This window comes from Euphorbia lathyris, chromosome 10, assembly GCF_963576675.1.
Source record: "Euphorbia lathyris chromosome 10, ddEupLath1.1, whole genome shotgun sequence".
In the NCBI taxonomy this organism is placed as follows: domain Eukaryota; kingdom Viridiplantae; phylum Streptophyta; class Magnoliopsida; order Malpighiales; family Euphorbiaceae; genus Euphorbia; species Euphorbia lathyris.
In genome coordinates, this window is record NC_088919.1 from 27,162,984 (window position 1) to 27,185,537 (window position 22,554).

At 36.7% G+C, this 22,554-nt stretch overlaps 1 protein-coding gene across 7 annotated transcripts in view; it reads right to left on the reverse strand.

The window, feature by feature from the left end:
- Positions 1-16,042, reverse strand: part of LOC136209351 (sodium/hydrogen exchanger 8) — a 36,378-nt gene extending 20,336 nt beyond the window's left edge. For 2 of the 7 annotated variants that reach the window (XM_066000797.1, XM_066000796.1), the window contains exons 1-11: positions 15,639-16,042; positions 14,641-14,691; positions 14,466-14,557; positions 11,209-11,286; positions 10,973-11,130; positions 10,691-10,792; positions 10,499-10,616; positions 9,519-9,571; positions 9,340-9,405; positions 8,209-8,253; positions 36-91 (exon numbers count right to left, since the gene is read on the reverse strand). In XM_066000797.1, coding sequence (XP_065856869.1) covers positions 36-91; positions 8,209-8,253; positions 9,340-9,405; positions 9,519-9,571; positions 10,499-10,616; positions 10,691-10,792; positions 10,973-11,130; positions 11,209-11,286; positions 14,466-14,557; positions 14,641-14,691; positions 15,639-15,921 — 1,102 coding nt within the window. In that variant the 5' untranslated portion in view covers positions 15,922-16,042. Of the gene's footprint in view, positions 1-35; positions 92-8,208; positions 8,254-9,339; positions 9,406-9,518; positions 9,572-10,498; positions 10,617-10,690; positions 10,793-10,972; positions 11,131-11,208; positions 11,287-14,465; positions 14,558-14,640; positions 14,692-15,638 lie in introns of those variants that run through there. The other 5 variants (XM_066000794.1, XM_066000795.1, XM_066000799.1 and 2 more) reach the window with 5 other exon arrangements.
- Between the last annotated feature and the right edge of the window lie 6,512 nt (positions 16,043-22,554).

The following is a 22,554-nucleotide window of genomic DNA, read 5'->3' on the forward strand; positions in this document are numbered from 1 at the left end:
ATAAAGTTTCCAGCATACTGCAAAAACACATATACCTTGGTTATGAAAAATATCATCACTTGCAAGAGCACTTTCAGCTATAACAACACCACTGCAGCAAAAGCAATTTAATAAATCAGAGAAAGTAAACTGGTACCAAATGAATTTCTTTGATGAGAAAACACAACAAAAGACACCATAAGCAAAATATCTTACGTAAAACAGTATATTCCTTTTTGCAAGAGTAAATTCCCAAATATAATTATTTTGGCTGATCAGACATATATCACAACCATAGGACATTGAACAGGAACGAAGATACAAAGATAATGTACACAAGATTGCCGAGTCAAAAAAACTGTACATTAACTTTCTACTTTTCTAGCCTCTTACCACATACATTCGAAAGACTCTCATCAATTAGGCTTTTCGTCTACATAATAAGGCTTAAAACCTTCTAATATTAAGCATCAACAACTCAAGCTCACCTTTTTTTTTTCTTAAAGTCTTAAGCAAAAGGAAATCAAAAGAGACAGGAAACAGATTAACCAGATTGAAGTACAAGGAACACGCAAACAGACATCCAAACCATAAATGCAATGAAAAGGATGAGCTAATAGGAAAATTCAGAAGCTTCAGCTAAAAGTTCTTCCTATGCGAACAAACAAGGTTAATAACTCTTCACCAACTTACAGGCATTTTCACAGTTTGACAAACAGTGAAGCATTTACGATGAAACTCCAGTTTCATTCAATCTTATAATGATTGAAACAAAAGCTTGCATATCATCTCAATCTTGGTTTGATAAACATCCCTTTTGTTTTCTTTTTTACCTGCCTATGTCTTAATGCCTTAAGCACACAGAGAACTCAACACGGATATGCCCATTTGGTAATAAAATGTGCCCCAAGGTTCAAATCTCAGCTTTATTGGGAAAAGTTTCTTTTCTGATTTTCATGACCCTTACATGTTCATTGTTACAAAATAATTCAATGTAATTAATGAATAGTATGCCTAAGGTTGCAGAAGGGCTGTTGGGGCATGCTTAGGCTGCTGGTAGCTATGATACTTGTACTCTTCATTTTGGCTCCCATACCAGTGTCGACACGACATGATACGGACACTGGTATGAAATCCTTGTCGGACACTGTTGTAGAACATAAGATATGGTTAACTTTTTTGGAGCTCAGTTATTGAGCATTTATTCTCTATAAAGAATTTGAAGTGTCGGTAACTTTGAAGAATTTGGAGCGTCTTCTACCTTGGGAATAAAAAAACGGTAAGTCTCTAACTCTTCCTCTTCCCTCCTAAACCCTAATGCTCCTAAGAACAAGGGATTCGATGACACTCCATTGGGGAGTCATGTTGAGGTTTTATGTACGCCTGATGGTGGTGGAGGTGGAAATAGGGTCTGGAGTGAAAGCACATTAGTTGACAGATGACTTATATTGTCTTTTTTTTTTTTTTTTTTTGTATATATAAGGTTTTGATATATGCAGTCCTTAGGGTTGCATATAAGCATTTAATAGGTTAGTATATTTACATTTATTATTGCATTGAACTTCTAAATACAACACCACCTATTAATGTAAATATTGGAAATACACAATAGTATTTAATTTATTCAAAAGTTCAATTCAATAATAAATGTAAATATGGGAAATACACAAGAACATACTAACCTATTAAATGCTTATATGCAGCCCATCAAAACCCTATATATATATATATATATATATATATAAATTCCCGTGTCCCTGTACCCGTGTCCGAATTTAGGACGGTGTCCCCGTGTCTAAAATTTTCAAGTTTGCCGTACTGGATACTCCGATTTGTACCAATATCGGATACAAGTTCCTGAGTCCATGTAACATAGGCTGGTAGGGTCAATATGTCTCCTTGATTGTTGGAGTAACATCAGGAGCTACTTGTATATTGTGAAGATTGTAATGGAAGTATTATTACACTTCATAACATTTAGAGAAACCTACATATCTATATATACAAAGAAGTTGTATGGGTAGAGGTATGGTCTATCAATTACAGTATAGGTATTCAGTATGGGTAGTCTGTACCCTATCCCCCTCAAGCTGGGCATGATAAATATAGTTTACCCGAATACAAGTTTACCATCCGTCCTGACATAGGCTGTAGATATGATATTTGTTCCAGTTTTTCACGGACAAAGTGGCAATCTATTTCAATATGTTTGGTTCATTCATGAAATACTCGGCTCAAAGCAATATGAAGTGCTGCTTGGTTGTCACACCATAGTTTTGCTGGAGTATTAACTTTGAATCCAAATTCAGATAAAAGGTGGCGAATCCACATAATTTCACCAACTGATTGAGACATGGCTCGATATTCAGATTCGGCACTAGAGCCAGATACAACATGTTGCTTCTTGCTCTTCCACGAAACTAAGTTTCCTCCAACAAAAACACAATAGCCCGTAGTGGACCTCCGATTTTCCTTATCTCCTGGCCAGTCTGCATCGGAGAAACATTCAATCTGTGTATGGTCATGATTCGTGTAAAATATTCCTCGTCCAAGAGCTCCTTTCAAGTAACATAAGATCTGTTCTAGCGGTGTCCAGTAATCAACGGTGGGAGAAGACATAAACTGGCTAACAACATTGACAAGTCTAGTCAGTGTAAGATACTTCAATTTTCCCACCAACCTCCTATATCCACCAGGATCTTCAAATAGCTCTCCTTTTGATGTGGGATGCGAATTCGAAGACAAGAAGATTCCTTTTCACTTCTTGATACTTCAATTCCCAATAAGTATTTTAGAGCTCTCAAATCCTTGGTATGAAATTGGCTATGGAGAAATGTTTTTAGAGATCAAATTTCTGAATTATCACTTCCTGTAATGACAATATCGTCTACATGATACCCGATGCAGAGTGTTTATACAAAACAGAGTGATCACACTTGCATTTCTTCATCCCAAACTTGTCAATTGCTTGACTAAACTTCCCAAACCATGCTCTAGGACTCTGTTTTAGGCCATATAGAGATTTACAAAGACGACAAACCTTGCCATACTCCCCCTGAGCAACAAACCTGGTGGTTGTTCCATATAGACTTCTTTTTGAAGGTCTTATGTAAGAACGCATTTTTGATATCCAATTGATGTAAGAGCCAAATGGAGGCCATTTTAGCCACCGGAGAGAACGTATCAGAGTAAGCGACCATATAGGTTTGAGAGTATACCCTTTTGCTACAAGGCGCGCTTTTAAACGAGCCACTGATCCATCAGAATTAAGTTTCACAGGATACACCCATCGACATCCAATCGACTTCGTGCCAGAAGGTAAATCTACCAGATCCCAAGTCATTAAAATACAAAGCATTCATTTCGTCGATCATTGCATTGCGCCATCCAGAATGTGACAAGGCCTCCGAGACGGATTTAGGAACAAAAGTAAAGTCAATGGAAGGGAAGTAATAAGACAACGTGAAGTGGAGGAGAGGTTAGTATAAGAAACAAAAGCTGAAAAAGGGTGAACACCTTTGCGTAGGGCAATAGGAAGATCATGGTCATCTTAACTTGTGTCAGAAGGTGGATCTAATGGCGAAATAGATATTGGTACTGGACTAGAAGCAGGAGGATTCTAACGCCAAGAATATACTTGAACAATTAGTGGCTTAGGCGTTGTTGGGGGCACAGACGATGGAGCATGGTGGACTTGATAAACTAACACATTATCGTCATCTGGAGTAGTAGGTAAATCAAAGGATGCTTGAAAGCATGGAAGGCGTTCCATAAATGTGACATCAGAAGATGTGAGATACTTATTTAAAGATGGACAAAAACATCAATACCCTTTCTGAAGACAAGAGTAGCCAAGAAAGACACATTTGAGGGCTTTGAGGTCAAGTTTAGTAATTTGTGGTCGAATATCCCGAACAAAGCAAGTACTCCCAAAAATTCGTGGGGAGATAGGAAACAACAGTTTGGTTAGGAACAGAGTACCATAAGGAGTCTCACCGTGTAACACTGTGGAAGGCATTCGATTAATAAGAAAACAAGCTGTCAAAACTGCATCATCCCAAAAGTGTTTAGGAACATGTGTTTGAAATAAAAGAGCTCTAATTGTTTCAAGTAGATGGCGATTTTTACGTTCAGCTACATCATTCTGAGATGGTGTATCAACACAAAGAGGATTGTTGAAGAATACCATTTTGGAGCATGAAAGCTTGAAATAGTCCAAAAAATATTCTTTAGCATTGTCACTTCTTAAGGTGTGATCTGAAACATAAAATCGAGTTTTAATTTCAGCACATAAAGGTAAAATGAGTAATAATTCAGAACGATTTTTCATTAAATATAACCAAGTAGTACATGAAAAATCATCTACAAAGGTAACCAAATACTTAATACCAACTTTAAACACAACTGAACAAGTTCCCCAAACATCAGAATGAACTAATTCAAAAGGAAAATTGGACCTCTTATTGACTCGTGGATAGGAAGACACGCGATGGTGTTTAGCAAACTAACACGACTCACAATCCAAAGTAGATGAACTTTGAAACTGAGGACACAACCGCTTCAAAAGAGGAAGAGATGGGTGTCCTAACCGACAATGCTCATCAAACGGAGTGGATACCGTGGAGCAAGCAATAGGTCTTCTAACACGAGTATCCAACACGTAGAGACCTGCAGATTCTCGTCCACTACCAATAATTTGCTTCGTGAGGAGATCCTGATCAGGAAGAAATAAGATAGAGCAATTTAGTGAACAAGTAAGAGCATCTCCGATGGAGTATAATGAACCACTCAATAGATATCGAGTAGTTTAATATATTGAGCAATGGTTCATACTCCTTCATTAAACTATCTCCCATTGGAGTGAGTTTAAGATATTGAGCACTTATCAACCACTCAATAGATATTGAGTAGTTTATTAAGATTTTAACTATTTTTATAATATTTTTTTTTTTTTTTGGTAGGCAAAAGTTTAGGTAAGGGTAGGTCTACCCACTCCCAAGGTCAGGGCAAACCACAAACCTCGATGAGGGTTTACAGTGGAATTTACAGAGTTTAACCATTGGAGTTAATAGTTTAATAAAATGAAGTTTATCAAAAAAAAAAAAAAAAAAAAGTCTTACATTGATAATATGTCATGTATATTGAGGAGTTGTGGGTATGAACCATTGGAGATGCTCTAAGCTTACTCACGGATATTAAGTTAAAATCAAAACCAGGTACATTGAGGACAGAGGAAAGAGAGTGTAGGAGTGGGGTCAACAGTGCCAGTGCCAATGACAGATGAAGTTGTTCTATCAGCTAGGGTTACATGGGAAGGAAAAAAAGTACGAGAGTAAGACGAGAAATTTTTTTGAATTACCTGTCATGTGGTCTGTGGCACCAGAATCAATGACCCATTGTGAGGAAGACGAAAGGAGGCATTTATTGGTGTTACCTAACTCGGGAAGAGCAGTGATAGATGAAGATGAATGTCGGACAACTATGTTGCTTGGTACGTGGCACGTGGCATACTCGGCTACAGTAAGTGTGTAGGTTGGATCTGATGAGGAGGATGCAACATCAGTAGTGGCAACATGAGCAAACCAATTCCTTGGATTTTTGTGTTGTAGTTTCTGACAGGTACGCTTGGTATGACCAGGTTCATGACAATAATAGCACACAACATAGAGGTTTACCTCTCCTAAGTGTTCAGCGGCTCGAGTGATACCATTAGGCGGACCCGTAGGGAAGTGGTCTGACCCATGCTTGTGACTGATCAGAGCACTAGAGGCGGGAACAGCAGGAGGAGTGGAGATAACAAGCTCACTACGTAGAACACAAGTAAGAGCCTCATGAGTCAGGAATGTCGGCACTAGAAAGAATTTGAGAAGTAATAGCCTCATATTCTGAGCCAAGTCCACATAAAAATTTGAGAACAAACATTTGGTCTCATTGAGTTTGTAGTACTTTGATATTAGTACTCAAGGGCACCAACTCTTTCAATTGTTCAAAAATTTGCATAAGTTGCATATAGTAGTTCTGAACAGATTGACCCTGTCACTCGGCATTGTAAAAAGACTTGTAGATATCATATATGCGCGAGACATTACCTCGACCATGAGTAGACAAATTACAAGAAATCCATGAGTTCTTTGACATACTCACAATGTTGAATCATACCGACGATACTCGTATCAATTGAATTCTTAATCCGAATGAATAAACGAGCATCGTCCTTTATCCAATTCTCGTCAGTTGTATCCGGAGCATCAGATAAGTGACGACTTTTCCTAATCACAACCCACCTATATAGCCCACTGATGGAGAGACCAAAGGTAAAAACAGCGGAACAGAACGGCAACAAAGTGTAACACACCATAACCCTAAACACTGAAAAGTGCAGAAACCCAAAAAACTGACCGGATATTCTGATGGTGGAGGACGAGACGACGCCGGAAAGGGAAGTCCGACGATGAACGGCCACTGGAGGTGCCTTCACTCGCCGGTGCGTAGGTGACGGACGGAAGCTTCAGACAGCGCGTGAGACACTCGCTACATGTCCGGTGGCCGGAGTTGTACGAAAGTGCTGATCGGAATATGGTTTGTTTGCTTGGGGCGGGGGTTAAGCAAGGAGATGCTCAGAAAATAATTCCCTTCCCCAACTGTCAATACGCAACGATAGGACTGAGAAGAAAAAATTTCAAAAGGTAGACCGAAAAAAAAAAAAAAAAAGAATACCAAAACCACTGCTCACAAGGGCAGCACTGATACCATGTGAAGATCGTGATGAAAGTATTATTACACTTCATAACATTTGCATAAACCCACATATCTACATATACAAAGATGTATGGGTAGAGGTATGGTTTTCCTGTTACAGTATGGGTATAGTTTGTACCCTATCCTAACTTGTGTACTATCTTTTATATATATATATATATATATATATATATATTGCTTCCAAGTAAAATATATCAATGTAGTATCTTAATCTATATGGCATCCTATGTATTCTTGTATATCACATGGTATCAGAGCCTTTTTGTTTTGGGTTTCTAGATTGAGATTCCATAATTTGTTTTCAACCCTTGTGAGCAGAATTCTTCTAAGTTTGAGTGCTTCCCTTGTGAGCATAATTTTTCTGGGTTTGAGAGCTACCCTTGTATGCAGAATTTCTGGGTTCCTAGTTTGGCTTCAATTTCTGCACTTGTAAGAATTTTTGGGTTCGTATTTTTGGGATGTTTCTTTCGGCATTATTGTGTGCCTTGTGAGCAGACTGTTTGGACCTAGTGTTCCAAGTCTCGGTTCCTCTTACGCAGACGTCGCCTCTCTGTTTCCGACTTGTCTGTCCGGTTAGTTTTCCAGTGAATCTCCTTTTGTGCAATGGTGTTGTGCTTAACTGAGTTTTGCTTGATGTTCCTCGGTCATCTCTCTTGCCCGATTTGTTCTTCTAGGTTCTGTCTCCCGTAATATATTCATATTCTAAGGTATCTTAAGTTTTTTGTTTTCAGTTTGTATTGTCTTTAAAGCTATGTTATTTGTATCTATAACAAGCTGAGTATGATTAAAATCCATGCTTCAGCTTTATAAAATAAGCCAATATAATTAATGAATAGCATGCCTAAGGTTGTTGAAGGGCTGTTGGGCAAGCTTAGGCTGCTGGTAAGGTCAATATGTCTCCTTGATTGTAGGAGTAATATGAAGAACTACTTGTATATATACATGTGTATTGTGTCAGAGATTAATATAAACCTTAACTATCAGTTTGAGCTTTTAGTTCTAGGGTCCACGGGACAAATCCCATTTGAAATGGATGGTGTCGAAGTCCAGAACAAAAATTGATCCCGACCGAATCACTCAAATGGGTCATTGATGATGGCGCATGTCTTCTTTCTTTATCAAATGATTCGCCTGAACCAAAGATTACAGATTACGATTACAATTGGTTCCATTACATGGTATGAAAGCCTCTTGGACCAAACGGTCGAGGGTTTGAGTCCTGACAACCTCATTAATTTGCATTAAAGTGTGGGGGTGTGAGAGATTAATATAAGATCTATGATTGGACCTTGAGCTTTTAGTTCAATTGGTTCCGTGACATATTGCTCCCAAATAAAATATATCAATATAGTATCTTAATTTACATAGTATCCCTGTGAATTACATGGGTTTTTACATTCATGAATGTCTTTTTTATCTTCTATTTATAGATCCACTAACCATCAGCTAAAGTATGAGATGACTCCTTACCTCAATATAAAAATTAACGTATTTGCAATATATGCAACCATCTCCCTGAGAAAATAAAATGAAAATCGATTAGAAGACATCCTTGAACGAAATATCAAGTCAACCTACACAAAAAAAAAAAAAAAAAAAAAAAGAGCATCTCAGATATGCTCTGGTGGAAATAAACCATGGTGCATAGCTGATGACCAGTTGTACTATTAAGCCACTTCCACTATCATTACTGTGTGTGTGTATATATATATACGGCCTCACTGGAACTATAAAAAAAAAAAAAGGGCGGCCCGGTCGCATTACGCGTCCCCGCTGAGCGAGGGTCCGGGGAGGGGTCCCACCACAAGGGTGTATTGGGGGCAAGCCTTCCCTTGCCAATTTAATTGGCAAGAGGCCGCTCCTAAGACTCGAACCCGTGACTGGAACTATATTGAAACTAAATTAGCTGGAGGAAATGTGCCACTAAATAATAAAAAGAAACATGAGAAAAGCCAAAATCCTGCTGTTCTCAAACTTACTTCTGCGCAGTATAGAAGTAATCTATTCATCTGTCCTTTTTTCTTCAGCATGGTAGAGTTTTTATTACTTCTAAAACTATGATAATATCTCGAAAAATTATTTATGAAATCCAAGAGAGATTTCAGATTTTTCAAGGTTTTCTTTTATTCTCCTATGACTCAATATGTATGAAAGTTTTGGCTACTTCATGGTTGAAGTTACATTCTAAACCAATTAATAAGAATCAGGAGTTAAAATCTGTTTGAAGATAGTTTAAGTATGGCTCTGCACATGTTAATTTCTATACCATACACAGAAATGTTAGTTAACCAATTTTCTCATGTATTCAATATGATGGTTTTCAGTCCTCGCTTTTCTGTAAAAGAAATGAAACCAAAAGCTTCCCTTCTTAAGTTCCATATTAGTAATATTCATACAATATTTTACGCCTCTAAAAAGGGCGGCCCGGTCGCACTACGCGTCCCCGCTGAGCGAGGGTCCGGGGAGGGGTCCCAACACAAGGGTGTACTGGGGGCAAGCCTTCCCCTGCCAATTTATTTCGCAAGAGGCCGCTCCTAAAATAAAATAAAATACAATATTTTACGCCTCTACATCAATTAAAATAAATAGCATCAGATTTACCAGAAGTGATGCAAACTCTTTTGACCATCACCCTTGAAAGCTGTCCTTGCAGCTGCCGCATAAAACCTGTCCCGTTTGTACTTGTGATTAATAGCAATGAAAAGAAAAAACTAGTTTGAAATAATATAACCATAATTTTCCCAAGTTGCGAAGTCAATATTGATATGTTACCAACTTACATTCCTAAAGTCATTACTGCTAATACGCCAGAAACATGAACAACTTCTTGCGCCTATAAAATAAAAAAGTTTGATAATTAAGACTGCTGTGCACTGTAGAGGAAACTTATTTATAACAAAAGAATATCAATTTAAATTATCCTTAGACTGCTGTTATGGTTTCAAATGAATTTCAATAAAGGCTCAATAAAATACTTAACAAGTGTCTACTGCAACAAAAAACTACTCCATGTTTCTTCTCCAGCTTTTTTTCTCATCTCCTAATTCTTTTTCCTGAAAAAGCACTTACCTACTGAAAATAGAAATTTCCTGAGGTTCAAAACTGGAGTAAGAACATGTGTTTTCCAATCTTCCAAATAAATTTTACCAACCTTGTTTTCCAATTTCTGTCAAGTTTATCTGTATAACATTTTTGAATTCTCAGTTAGTAAATAAATTTCCTCTAACAATTTCTGGAAAGTTAGAAATTCCCTCAAACAATTGCAGTGCCTGATTTTGCTTGTCTGGGTCAAACAAAAATATAAAAGATACCACTGAAATTCCTCATTCATCTGAAATGTTACCAAAATATAATCATGCATGAGAACACAATAGATCTAGAGGAATCAATCAACAAAAATAGTCCTTAGAGAAGAACAGTGGGATATGAATGATATCATAGACTATCAGGTTGTCAAAAGAGCATAAAGAAAAGGAAAGCCAAAAAAACCTGAACCAACAAATAACAGAGCACTAAAGAACTGATTGCAAGGGACTAAGAGATAATAACACATAACCTAGCAGATAACAAAGAATTTACTGAGACATAAAGTCTATCCTCCCAAGCAATCTGAGCTTTCCGTTTTGAAACCTTAATTTAAAGAACTTCGTGGATTTTATGAGTTTCTCTCCTGAATGTCACAACTGACATTTTACTTTCATCAATAATATATAGTAATCAAACAAATGAAAGAGCCTTCCTTAGATAGAGAGGGACATACAGTAAAATAAGCGACATAGCTCACAGCAACTGTTAACGTAATCTCTATCACCGTGTCATTGAAAATGAATCCCAGCCACAGAACAGATGCAATTCCAAAAGCAAGACCAATGCCTACACTGGACCAAGGAAAGAATCTCATAACCACAGAAAAGTGCCTTATTAATACTGACTAGTAGTAACCGACACCTACGCTCCAAATGCATTTTGTGACAGAAATTTGACAATCACCCCTGCATTAGAGCTCTCTCCAAGGACCATGCGATAGAACAACTGATAGACCACAATCGCTGTCCTGGACATATGAATTAAGTGCACTCAGAGAAAAAAGAATATATAAATAGCATGATAAGACCAAGTCATCTAGGAAACAAGATGTGAACATATATTAGTTGACTCCATCTTTCATTTGCTCATATTCCCTAAGAAACTACAGTCCATCGGATAAACGAAAAAGATCTATAAAACATAATACCCATCATTCATCAGAGATTCTCCTTCAATTATTGTGCTCAATTTTTTACTCGCACCCAGCTCTTTTAAGAGAGCAACAACTGCTACAGGATCAGTAGCACTCAAAAGTCCCCCAAGCAGCAATGATGTATTCCAGCTCCAGTTATAAGGGAAAGCAAGCTGCAGCGTAGCACTGAAGATTAAATTTTATAAAAACATGAATACAGCTTAAAAAATAGCTTGAAATCTCGACCAAACCTTTAGAGCAGATCCAAGGCAGAATGTAGAGATCAATACTCCTGGACCAGCAAGCAGAAGCATTTGTGCCATACATCTCTGTAGAAGCATGGGAAAAGGAGTAGTTTACTTAAAAGTGCAAGAAAACTCTAATTCTCTGACAAATATTTCACACAAAGTTCTCAAGAGTTTAGAGGATAGAGATCGTTTTCCTTTTTATCAAGGGCTTAAGACCACGATGTCGTAATGAGTAAATAAGGCATCAAAAGAAATTGAAAACTAATCACATAAAAACTCCTTAGAAGAAAGAAAAACTTAATGGAGCAAAGGAATAAGATAAACATATGCTATAAACACCGGTTCGGGATCTTCTTAGAGGACCTTGTACCCTATAAACTTCTAGGAAACAATGTTTAGAACTCTTCCTTCCCTTACCTATCTTGTTGAAATAGTTAGGAGAGCTCGTTAAGAGAGAACTCCACGATTTATTTGGAGCTCGTTGAGAGAGAACTCCATGATCTCAAAAAATAATTTGTTGGAAATAGCTTGCTTTATTGAATGGCAATAGCCTTTCAATGTCACATTCATAAGATGTCGGTGGCGGAGATGCGTATGTTGAGATGGATGTGTGGTCATACGAGAAGGGATCAGGCGAGTAATAAAATAATTAGGACAAAAGTAGGGGTTACATCTATTAAGAATAAAATGAGGGAAACCCGACTAAGGTGGTTTGGCCATGTGAGACGAAGAGCACTTGATGCGCCAGTTAGGGGGACTGAAGAGTGGCAAAGGGATGTAATGGTGAGGGGTAGGGGAAGACCTAAGCAAACTTGGAAGAGAATGATCGAGAGTGATATGAGTTTATTGGGGATTGAGGAAAATATGGTAGTGAAAGGACGAAGTGGAGGGAGTGGAGGGAGAGAATTTATGTCGCTGACACGACTTGATTCCACAGTTTTATATGATGGTTCATGTTAGCCGACCCCGAATCATTTCGGGTAAGGCTTTGTTGTTGTTTTTGTTGTAGTAAGATGCGCTTGTGATGTTCACACTTCAAGTCTTGTTGACATTCGCGTGGGGTGTGTCAGATATTAATATGAAGTGAGCTTTAACTATCAGCTTAAGCTTTTAGTTCAATTGGTTCCATGACGGTATCAAAGCCTAGTTTGCTTTCTTTTCCCTGGTTTTTGGGTTGAGTTGCCAAGAGGTTTTTCTATCTGTAGAAGTTGGTCCTTTGGTGAGTGTGTTTTTTCATCTCAAATTGTCTCACAGCCCACTCCACAGGCTTCCCCTCTCGTTGATTAGCTGTTCTAGGAAGTCCGGTCACCGAACATGCTGCCACTCTTGTTGGAGCTCCGTCCATGCACCAGTGCGTGAGGGCGCATGGCAGCTCTGTTTCCGACGACGTCAATTGTTCCGGTGTCACCTCTCTCCCCTCTCTTTGTTGTCTGGTTAGTTTTCCGATGAATCTCCTTCTTTGTATTGATGTTGCTCGCAGCTTCTTGCTGTTGCTTCAACTGGGTGCTGCTTCTCCATTTCCGGCGAGGATTTTTGTTACGTCGTCACCTCTCAGTCTCCTATTTGTTTTTCTGGATTGTATTTCCCAAATTAAATTTTATACCGAAAGAACCTTGAGTTTCTTTAAGTGATATTGTTTTGAGACTATGTTTGAGCGTAGATGCTATGTTTTGAGTTTCTTCCTACGGTATTCAGTTCCAAAAAAAACAGTCAATCATTACCGGAGAGAAACTGCCATGGAAGGAGACCTGCAAGTTATTACCTATATACGTAGCAAGTTGGGCATGATTAACATCTATACTCCAGCTTGAGGGGAAGTGCAATAAATGTATAGCTTGCTTAGCCTGCTATTACAGCATGGTTAGGCTGCTAAGGATGTTGTGACAGCTAACTATGTTTAAATTAATTGTAGGGAAAACCTCATATATATAAGTATTCCTCTTAAGTTAAGTATATTCATGTAGTCTTTCAGATTACATGGTATGCCATGTATTTCTTTCTATTTACATGATATTTTACAATATGCTTAATCATTTTCATGAGACAGAGGCCCAGAACTTTCCATCCCTTTGTTCTCTTGTATCAGTTTCCAGGTTGGAAAAGAAGAATCCTCAAGGCAACAATGATGGCTAAAGATTTCAACAAAAAGAGGTCTCAACTCTGAATTCCACTAGGTAATGTGAATGATTGTAAGCAGGCTTTGAAAGAGTTATTGCCTATAATGACATTCATCTATGTCTTAAAAAAATGTGTTGTGTGTGTCTATGTGTGTGGGGGGGAGGGGAGGGGGGAATACCCATTGCAGTTTCATTATACACCAAAAGAAAGTGTATGCGATATAAACCCCCTGTTTATCGATGCAGAACAACAATGAGAACCAATTTAATCTTGTCAACAATGCCCAATTAAGCACAATATATTAGAACGTGTTGTCTGACATAGGAGTCACAACATCATGTCAACTCATTAACATTATCCACCACAGATACATGGTTCTTTTCCATACATGTCGATGAAGAATAAGCAACAACTGGTTGTTACACCAAATCTTAGATATTTTTTATTGTATCAATATTGGTGTTTGTAATAATCTAGGTAGAAATTAAACAAGTTGGTTGATAATTGTCTTGATTCATATCATATGGATGACAATATTTCAACTTCACATGTTCTATTTCACAAAAATGTCATTGTTAGTTTTGTACCATTTTCATAATCAGTAATTTTAGCTACGGTAACCAAAGTATGAACTTGAAACTGAAAATCGATAAATCAAATTGTAGTAGAAATAATAGTAAGTGAATAAATAAATCAAGAGTAGAAATCCAAAAAGAACTGCATCAAGATGTCTTGTCACCGTCTCTCATCTTCCACCCATTGACATCAGCTCTGATAAATTGTAATTTAACATCTTCTTCTAGTTTAGTAATGTTTTTAAGGAACCCTTAAATTCAACATTCATTATATTTCAACCCTTTGAGGTTATCCCTGTGTTTTTCACTTATTAGAAGGTAATAAGAACTTGACCCAAATACTATTGTTCAGAAATGCAACTATAAAAGGAATCTATAATATAGGCACATTGGTTGTTCACAACTCTCTTGTACAAGCCAATAAATAGGTGACCAACTTCTCTCCCCACCCTAGCAACCTTAAACACCTTGTATCAGTGAAATGTGTTGTTTTAGCCAACAACCCAAATATTGGGTTAGAGGTAAACTAGAAGTCTAAAACACTAAAGAGAATGAGAGAAAATAAACCTTGATCTGATGCATTTCCATTGAAAAGGAACTCTCAAAAAGAAGGGCAGGAAGGAAAACAGCCAATAATAGATCAGGATCAATGTTTGCCCCTGCATTTAATAACATCATTTTTATTTGAAGTTAAACATGTTTCATAAGCTAACATCAACAGAAGTTCGCAGACAGAACATACAAATGCGGATGCTGTTTCCAAGTTTCCCCAATCGATGATTTGTACCATATTCTGCAAATAAATTTATCTTTAATATATTTGGTCAGCCAAATTGCCACAGAGTGCAAATGAACAAATTTTACTCAAACGCATATGAATGTACAAAAACCATAAGCAACGGAAAACATTAATAAAGACAGGAGTGAATAAGCAAGGAATAGAGCTTAGCATAATAGCATATGTGGTGCCTCAGAAATCTCTCCAAATTGAGATATCTATCGCAGAAAGAAAACAACAACGGAAAAGAGCAATACAAACACCAAGAAGAAATCTATTAGAATAAGGGAAGGCCTAGCAATATATAAAGGTTGGTCTCAATGATGACCCATGAGATGCTATGCCGATATCTATGACTAGGTGACTACGGGACTACACTATATATATAAGCCAAGAGAAAAATAAACCCAAAGCTAAGTTGATCATAATTCACCGCCTGTAATATACTCTCTGACTTCAGCATCCCAAAGTGGCTACCGGCCACTTGACGGAGTTCTATGTTTTGCAGGTCCTCGCACATCTGACGCTACCGGTAAACACACATATTAAAATATAAAACAAATTATCAAAAGTAAATTCAACTCGGATGACTTCTGATCTTAATTAATCATCAACAGTATTATCTAATCCTCCAAAGAGCTTGAAAGGGTTCTAGCAAATTAAATAAATAAATAAAAGAAAAGCGCCTAGGCAATGGGTTCCACTTATTACTGTAATTGTACATAGAAGCACTCATTTTATTGCAGTACTTGTGCATAAGTGAATCAAAATCATCTTTGTGTTATATTGCTAAATCAACAAAACTGAATAGATTCAGATTTTGAAACGAAGCATATTATCAGCAGAAACTTATATCGATTTTCAAACTTGAAATAGGGATAAGCATAAAAGCAAAATCATAAAGCTAAGAAGGAGAGAAAGGAATTAAGTTCAAAATAGAAATAACTAAGAGATGAGGAAACCTAAGGATCCAAGAGCAATGCCGATGATGAGTAGAGCAACAGTGTAAGGGACTCTAGTTCCGCGCAAGACATGCCTGCATGCAATCCCAAGCACCAAACTTAAGCCCAAGAAAAGGACGGCGTCAGTTGGCTCAGAAGAAGTTTCCTCTGCCAAAATCCTATAGAGAAATTCAGGCTCTACCGAATTAGCCATTGAATTAGCAGTAGGAATGAAGAAGTGAAGAAAGGAGGTGTAGTTGGAGTTGGAGTTGGATATATCAAAGAGTATTTGTGCTCTCTGCATCTAGTAGCGCCATATAGAATAAACAAATAGAAGCTGAAATTACGCAAGAGTAGAGTTGGCGAGGATGATAGCGATGTTTTTTTTATATATGTTTTGTATGAATATGAAGATTAGTGTTGACTACTGTTTGTATGATCAGTTCATAGCATGACCCCAAAAATCATAAATATACATTTGCAAAATCAATTTACTTATATTTTATAAATATATATATTTATATGGCGTTGAATCTCTGCTTGAAAGGTTTGAGGTTCGATTCCCCACCCCGTCAAAATTTAGCCCTTATTGGTAGGTGATCTGTAAATTTCACTGTAAACCCTCATCGAGGTCTGTTGTTTGCCCTGACCTTGGGAGTGGGTAGACCTACCTTTACCTAAACTTTTCTCCATAAAAAAAAAATAAATATATATATATATATATTTTTAGGGAAAAGTACAAAAATAAACTTTGTGGTTACATCCATTTTCGAACAGCACCCATGTGGTTTAAAAGTTTGCAAAGTAGTACCATGTACTTCATTCCGTTAGCAAACACATACCAAATTGACTAACGGTGTTAAAAGTCAAAAGAAAAGGAGTTAATTTGGTCCTTATATTTATTTATTTTTATAAATTGACCCTTTTATTATCTAATTATCACAAACAAACCCCAAAATAAAAAATAAAAATCAAATATATCATCTTCTCCATCTCTTTTTAATTTTTTTTTTCTTATTTCTCTCTCTTCTCTCCTCTTTGTTAAATTCTCCTTATCACAGACAAATACTCCATGTTTGGTACACATTAGTGGGTCTGACTTACAAGAATAAAGGAAAAGCTGAGCACTAACAAGAAAATTATCATCCTGGCCTCTCATATCACGGGCCTGAGTTTGGATCTGGTTATACTTTAAAGGTCTCTTTAACCTAGAATTAGATATTGATTCAACTTGCAAACTGCTTTTTTTCAGACTTCCTTCTTTGACAACCAATTTTTCTAATTTATAACAGAGTGACTTGTAAGAAAGAACCAAAACTTTCCTGAGTCTAGAAGTATTCAACTCTTTCCTCCGTATTCACCAATTCCAAATTGGCTTATAAGTCCTAAAGCAAAGAAGAAGGATCAGACAACTACCACCGAAATGTTAAAAGAACTGGACTTCATTTGCATGTCCACATCTAGAACTCGCACACAAAAATGAAACCGAACATATATAGCAAACAACTTCTCTAAATCCTAAATAAACGAATAAATAGAATTAACTCTCTGTAGTTTCAAAAAGAAAAAGTTTCTCTTAGTTACTAAGTTCATTGTGATAAAAAAAAAATATAAAAATTAAGTACCAAGTTCATAACATCTTCATTCCCATTTTCATTGATAATTCATAAATCCTGATAGGTAATTAAAAAGAATCTCATAGAAGGTGACAATGATACAGTGGATCTCCTCCTTCCATTATCACTACAATAGATTAAAATGCATCAATGCAATTATTCAACGAATACCCATTCCAGCCAAAATAAATATTTCATTGAAAGGATGGTGCAAGGTCAGAAATTGGAAGAAATAGGAGAGAGAAACTGAAAACATGGAAATTCAATTGATTTTAGAGAGAATTTAACAAAGAGGAGAGAGAAGAGAGAGAAATAAGAGAAAAAAAAATTAAAAAGAGACGAAGAAGATGGTATATTTGATTTTTATTTTTTATTTTGGGGTTTGTTTGTGATAATTAGATAATAAGGGGGTCAATTTATAAAAATAAATAAATATAAGGACCAAATTAACTCTTTTTCTTTTGACTTTTAACACCGTTAGTCAATTTGGTATGTGTTTGCTAACGGAATGAAATACATGGTACCACTTTGCAAACTTTTAAACCACATGGGTGCTGTTCGAAAATGGGTGTAACCACAAGGTTTATTTTTGTACTTTTTCCCTTTTTTTTATACAACTGGTGGCTCAACGGGTATGAGAGATAAACAAAACAACACAGAACTGGAGACAAAATAAATGAACATTACTAAGAGTTCATCTATTTAGGCAAGGAAATCTCACTAATGTCTTGCTAAAACTCACAACTGACACTAAAGGCAATTTTGAAACACATGAATCCCTCTCGTCAAAGTCAACGCGTAGCTAGCCGGATTATCCGTCAATCTATTACTTTCTATAAAGAAATGAAAAATTCTAACATCCAAGCTTCTATTAATAACCTCAGAACAGGCACAAATAAGATGGTTAGATATATTTGAATTACCATCTCTATTGTTGATCCAACACTACGTCAAAACCCTCTTCAGACGATGGTTAAAAACCGTCATCCCGCGAGATATAAATCTGTCACGAGGCTCGCTATCGTCTATTGCACCTTCAGACGACGGTCAGCTTCTGTCATGTTTCGTCATCACACATGACATTAGCCTATTTTCTTACTGTCATCTTACCCTTGTTACGATGCAGCTTATTTATTACTGTCGTCACCTTTAATGTCATCAAATGACATTCTAACAATTAAAACCGTCAAGTTAGCGTGTGGGAAATTGCCATATTTAATTTGAGATGATAGTTCGTATAATAATTTCTGCCGTTATAGTCTGTTTAGATGGCACAGGTCTTAATCAAATGATTTTTTTCATGTGATAGAAACATTAATTTTAATGTCTTTTTATTGCTGTTTAGATGACATTTTTTAAAATTAAAATGTCACTTTATGCCTTCTTCTTCGTTTGAATTTCTGGTTTTTATACCTAAATACAGAAATATTCTAAAATATGAAGATTAAATTCTGTATATCAATGGTTTTAATTTTATTGGAGACCAATACTCATAATATGTTTACATTTGTGCCTAACGTCAATCCATATCTTGAATAACCAATACATTTCTGAATTAAAACACAAAAAAATAACCAATCTTCCATAAGTCAATCCATATCTTAGAGTAATAATTAGGCCTATAATCCCAAAGGTCTTGGTATCTGCAAAAGCCAAGCAGGTCATTAGTATTACACACAACCCTAAACTCAGTAGTAATTACGTGACCCTTCCCCTTTCACGACCTTTCACTTACCACAATCATATCACTATAAATATATGCATCATAATTCAGAATCATACCTTCAACAACCAGAAAACTTACCAACAATGGATCCCCTTGTTGAAACTCCAAGAGACATAATTGCTGACTTGAATAAGTTGTACATGGAGAACCCATAGTGGCTTATGGCCATCAATGGTACGTATGTCAATCCATAGTTGTTTTGTAACCCTTCCTGGTTTCTTCTGTGTATTTCTAATGATTCTTCTTGGATGATAACGTACAGGTCCTCTCGATGGTAACTTCTTCACATGGTCGATTAGGATGAAAGGCCCCCAATACACCCCATATGAAAGGGGTGTATTTGAAATCAGAATCAGCTACCATCTGGATTTCCCAAACAGACCTGCAAGAGTAATATTAACTCAGATCAGTAAGATATAATCACCTACATGAAACATACACTAATAAATCTCTCCTCTTATTCTCAGTTTTGGTTCCGGAATAGGATATATCATCCTAACGTGGCTCCTCAGGGGTCGATTCATCTTCCCCGTATCCTTAATAACCATCGCTTTTCCACTGCCACGGTATAATGCAACCATTTATCTATTTCATTTGATAAACATACAACATCATATTTTTGTTTTAATTATTCTATGCATTTTGTAGTGTCTGTGGCACATATATGATCTACTTCTACAGCCCACAGTGAGGAGCCATATCTTGGGCAAGAAGCAGTTGCTAAGCAATACCGCAGCAACAGGGAAGAGTATGAGGGGATCGCCCGGATATGGACTAAGGAGTATGCAAAGTGGATATGAGGGTGTCCAAATCTCCTAAACTATCTTGGCTAAGAGAAAGGAGAACCTGAAGGCAATGTGAGCTCCAAATGTGGTTCTCATTCCAATTCTAAATTTCCTTTCTATAGTCAAAATAGTTAAGGAGCTTTGGACCTTTAATTCCCCCCCTTTTGTAATATATAACGTAGAGCTTTGTGCTCCTAAACTGACCCTTTTATAATGCTCCTTCCACTTGGTAATGAGGGTTATGATGCTGTCACCATAAGGGACTCTGTTTGTGCTGAATATGAAGGGTGTTCAAATCTCCTAAGCTGTCTTGACTAAGTGAAAGGAGAATCGAAAGGCAATGTGAGCTCCAAATGTGGTTCTCATTCCAATTCCAAATTTCCTTTCACTAGTCAGAACAGCTAAGGAGCTTTGGACCATCAATTACAACCGAAAGGCAACACTCATCCCCCCCTTTTGTAATATAACGTAGAGCTTTGCTATTCAGTTTGTATGTATGTGCAAGTAGACTAAACTGGCCCTTTTATAATGCTCCTTCCACTTGGGTTGTACTCATGGTACTCTAAACTTGGTAATGAGGTTTATGATGCTGTCAAAACAAGGGACTCTGTTTGTGCTGAATGCATCATAAACCTATCACCATGTTTAATGTTGTTCTTACGATATCAAACCGAGTGGAAAGGAACATAGTAAGAGTATGGCCAATGCACATACATAACCCTTTATGTAGAGCTTGTTATTCAGTTCGTATGTATATGTATATTCTATCTAATCAAAATATATCTTATCATTTGCAAGCCATATCAGTACATGCAATTAGCCTAAATTTACCCTTTAATACATGCTTCATAAACGAATTGCATTCAGAATCCTTACTTATCATCATAGGTCATGTTCAAATAAAAATGAGCCAGTTGAGTTCATAACATTTTCAGCTTTAAGAGTATGCCTAACATGCTATAACAAGTAGACAACTTATTCAAGTAGACATGTATATTCAAGTGAACATGCTATAACAAGTAGACAATCTCAAACATAACCATCAAACATACTCATACTCATACAGAACCTCAAACATAAACATCAACAGAACATCATATATAAACATGTTTCATACACATACATATACTCAATCACTTCTAGCAGTATAACTCATAGGTGTAAGAGTAGTGCCAATCTCAATGAACATTCAAAGCTTTAGAGTATGCCTAATCAGCCACATGCTTAATGACCCTTTTACAATGTTCCTCTAATACTTGATGCATGATGAATAAGCTACATGCCCAAATAAACAATCGTACACATACTCATATAGAACCTCAAACATAAACATCAACAGAACATCATACATAAACATGTTTCATACACATACATATACTCAATCACTTCTAGCAGTATAACTCATAGGTGTAAGAGTAGTGCCAATCTCAATGAACATTCAAAGCTTTAGAGTATGCCTAATCAGCCACATGCTTAATGAACCTTTTACAATGTTCCTCTAATACTTGATGCATGATGAATAAGCTACATGCCCAAATGAACAATCGTACACATACTCATATAGAACCTCAAACATAAACATCAACAGAACATCATACATAAATATGTTTCATACACATACACATACTCAATCACTTCTAGCAGTATAACTCATAGGTGTAAAAGTAGTGCCAATCTCAATGAACATTCAAAGCTTTAGAGTATGCCTAATCAGCCACATGCTTAATGAACCTTTTACAATGTTCCTCTAATACTTGATGCATGATGAATAAGCTACATGCCCAAATGAACAATCGTACACATACTCATATAGAACCTCAAACATAAACATCAACAGAACATCATACATAAATATGTTTCATACACATACACATACTCAATCACTTCTAGCAGTATAACTCATAGGTGTAAAAGTAGTGCCAATCTCAATAAACATTCAAAGCTTTAGAGTATGACTAATCAGCCACATGCTTAATGATCATTCATACATAAACTCTATGAGTCCTAGCTTCCTAAACAGTTATATCTAACCAATCAGTTCATACCAATCATTTCATCATCACCCACAACATCATACATATATGTAATCATTCAGTTCAAACCCACATAACAATATATATACTAAATCAGGCTAGTTTCCTAAATAAATGAGTTCTAGGTTCCAAAACAGTACATCAAACATACACAATCACTTCTAAAGGCATGACCGATCAGTTCAAACCAACATAATATTAATATATATTCAGTAAGTTAAAGAAATCTTCCCATATGCTAAGGGCATGAACCGATTGACAATCTCTTCAGTCAGCCTTCCCATGTACTGAAGCATTCTTACTATCCCTGCAAATAGTGTTCAAATGAAAAGGAATCAGATGAGTTCATACCATCTACTGTATCAGGCATTATCTTGCCCTAGATTAAAAAAGATAAAGACCCAAGCTTTACAACAGTGAATCTAAATACAATAAAATCAGTGTAGCTAAGCGAGAGATCTAAACCTTTCAACGATAGGTCTCAAAATCACAAAATCATTATACCAGCTGCTGAAATCGACACACACCAAAGTAAATCAGATGAGGAAAAGATAGAGTAAGGAATAATGATACTCTAATACAGCTAGGAACGAAGAAAATATGGCTTACCAGTACCGTGTTTCGAGCTCACCTAGTGATTGCATGTTCAAATCAACCATGGAGATAGAGAGGGATGAGGGGGGGTGAAGCTTGCGTAGCCTAAACTGGGGTTTGGGATTGAGAGAGGGTTTATATATCAGCTGAAATTTCAGTCAAATGATATAGAGCGCCTAAAAT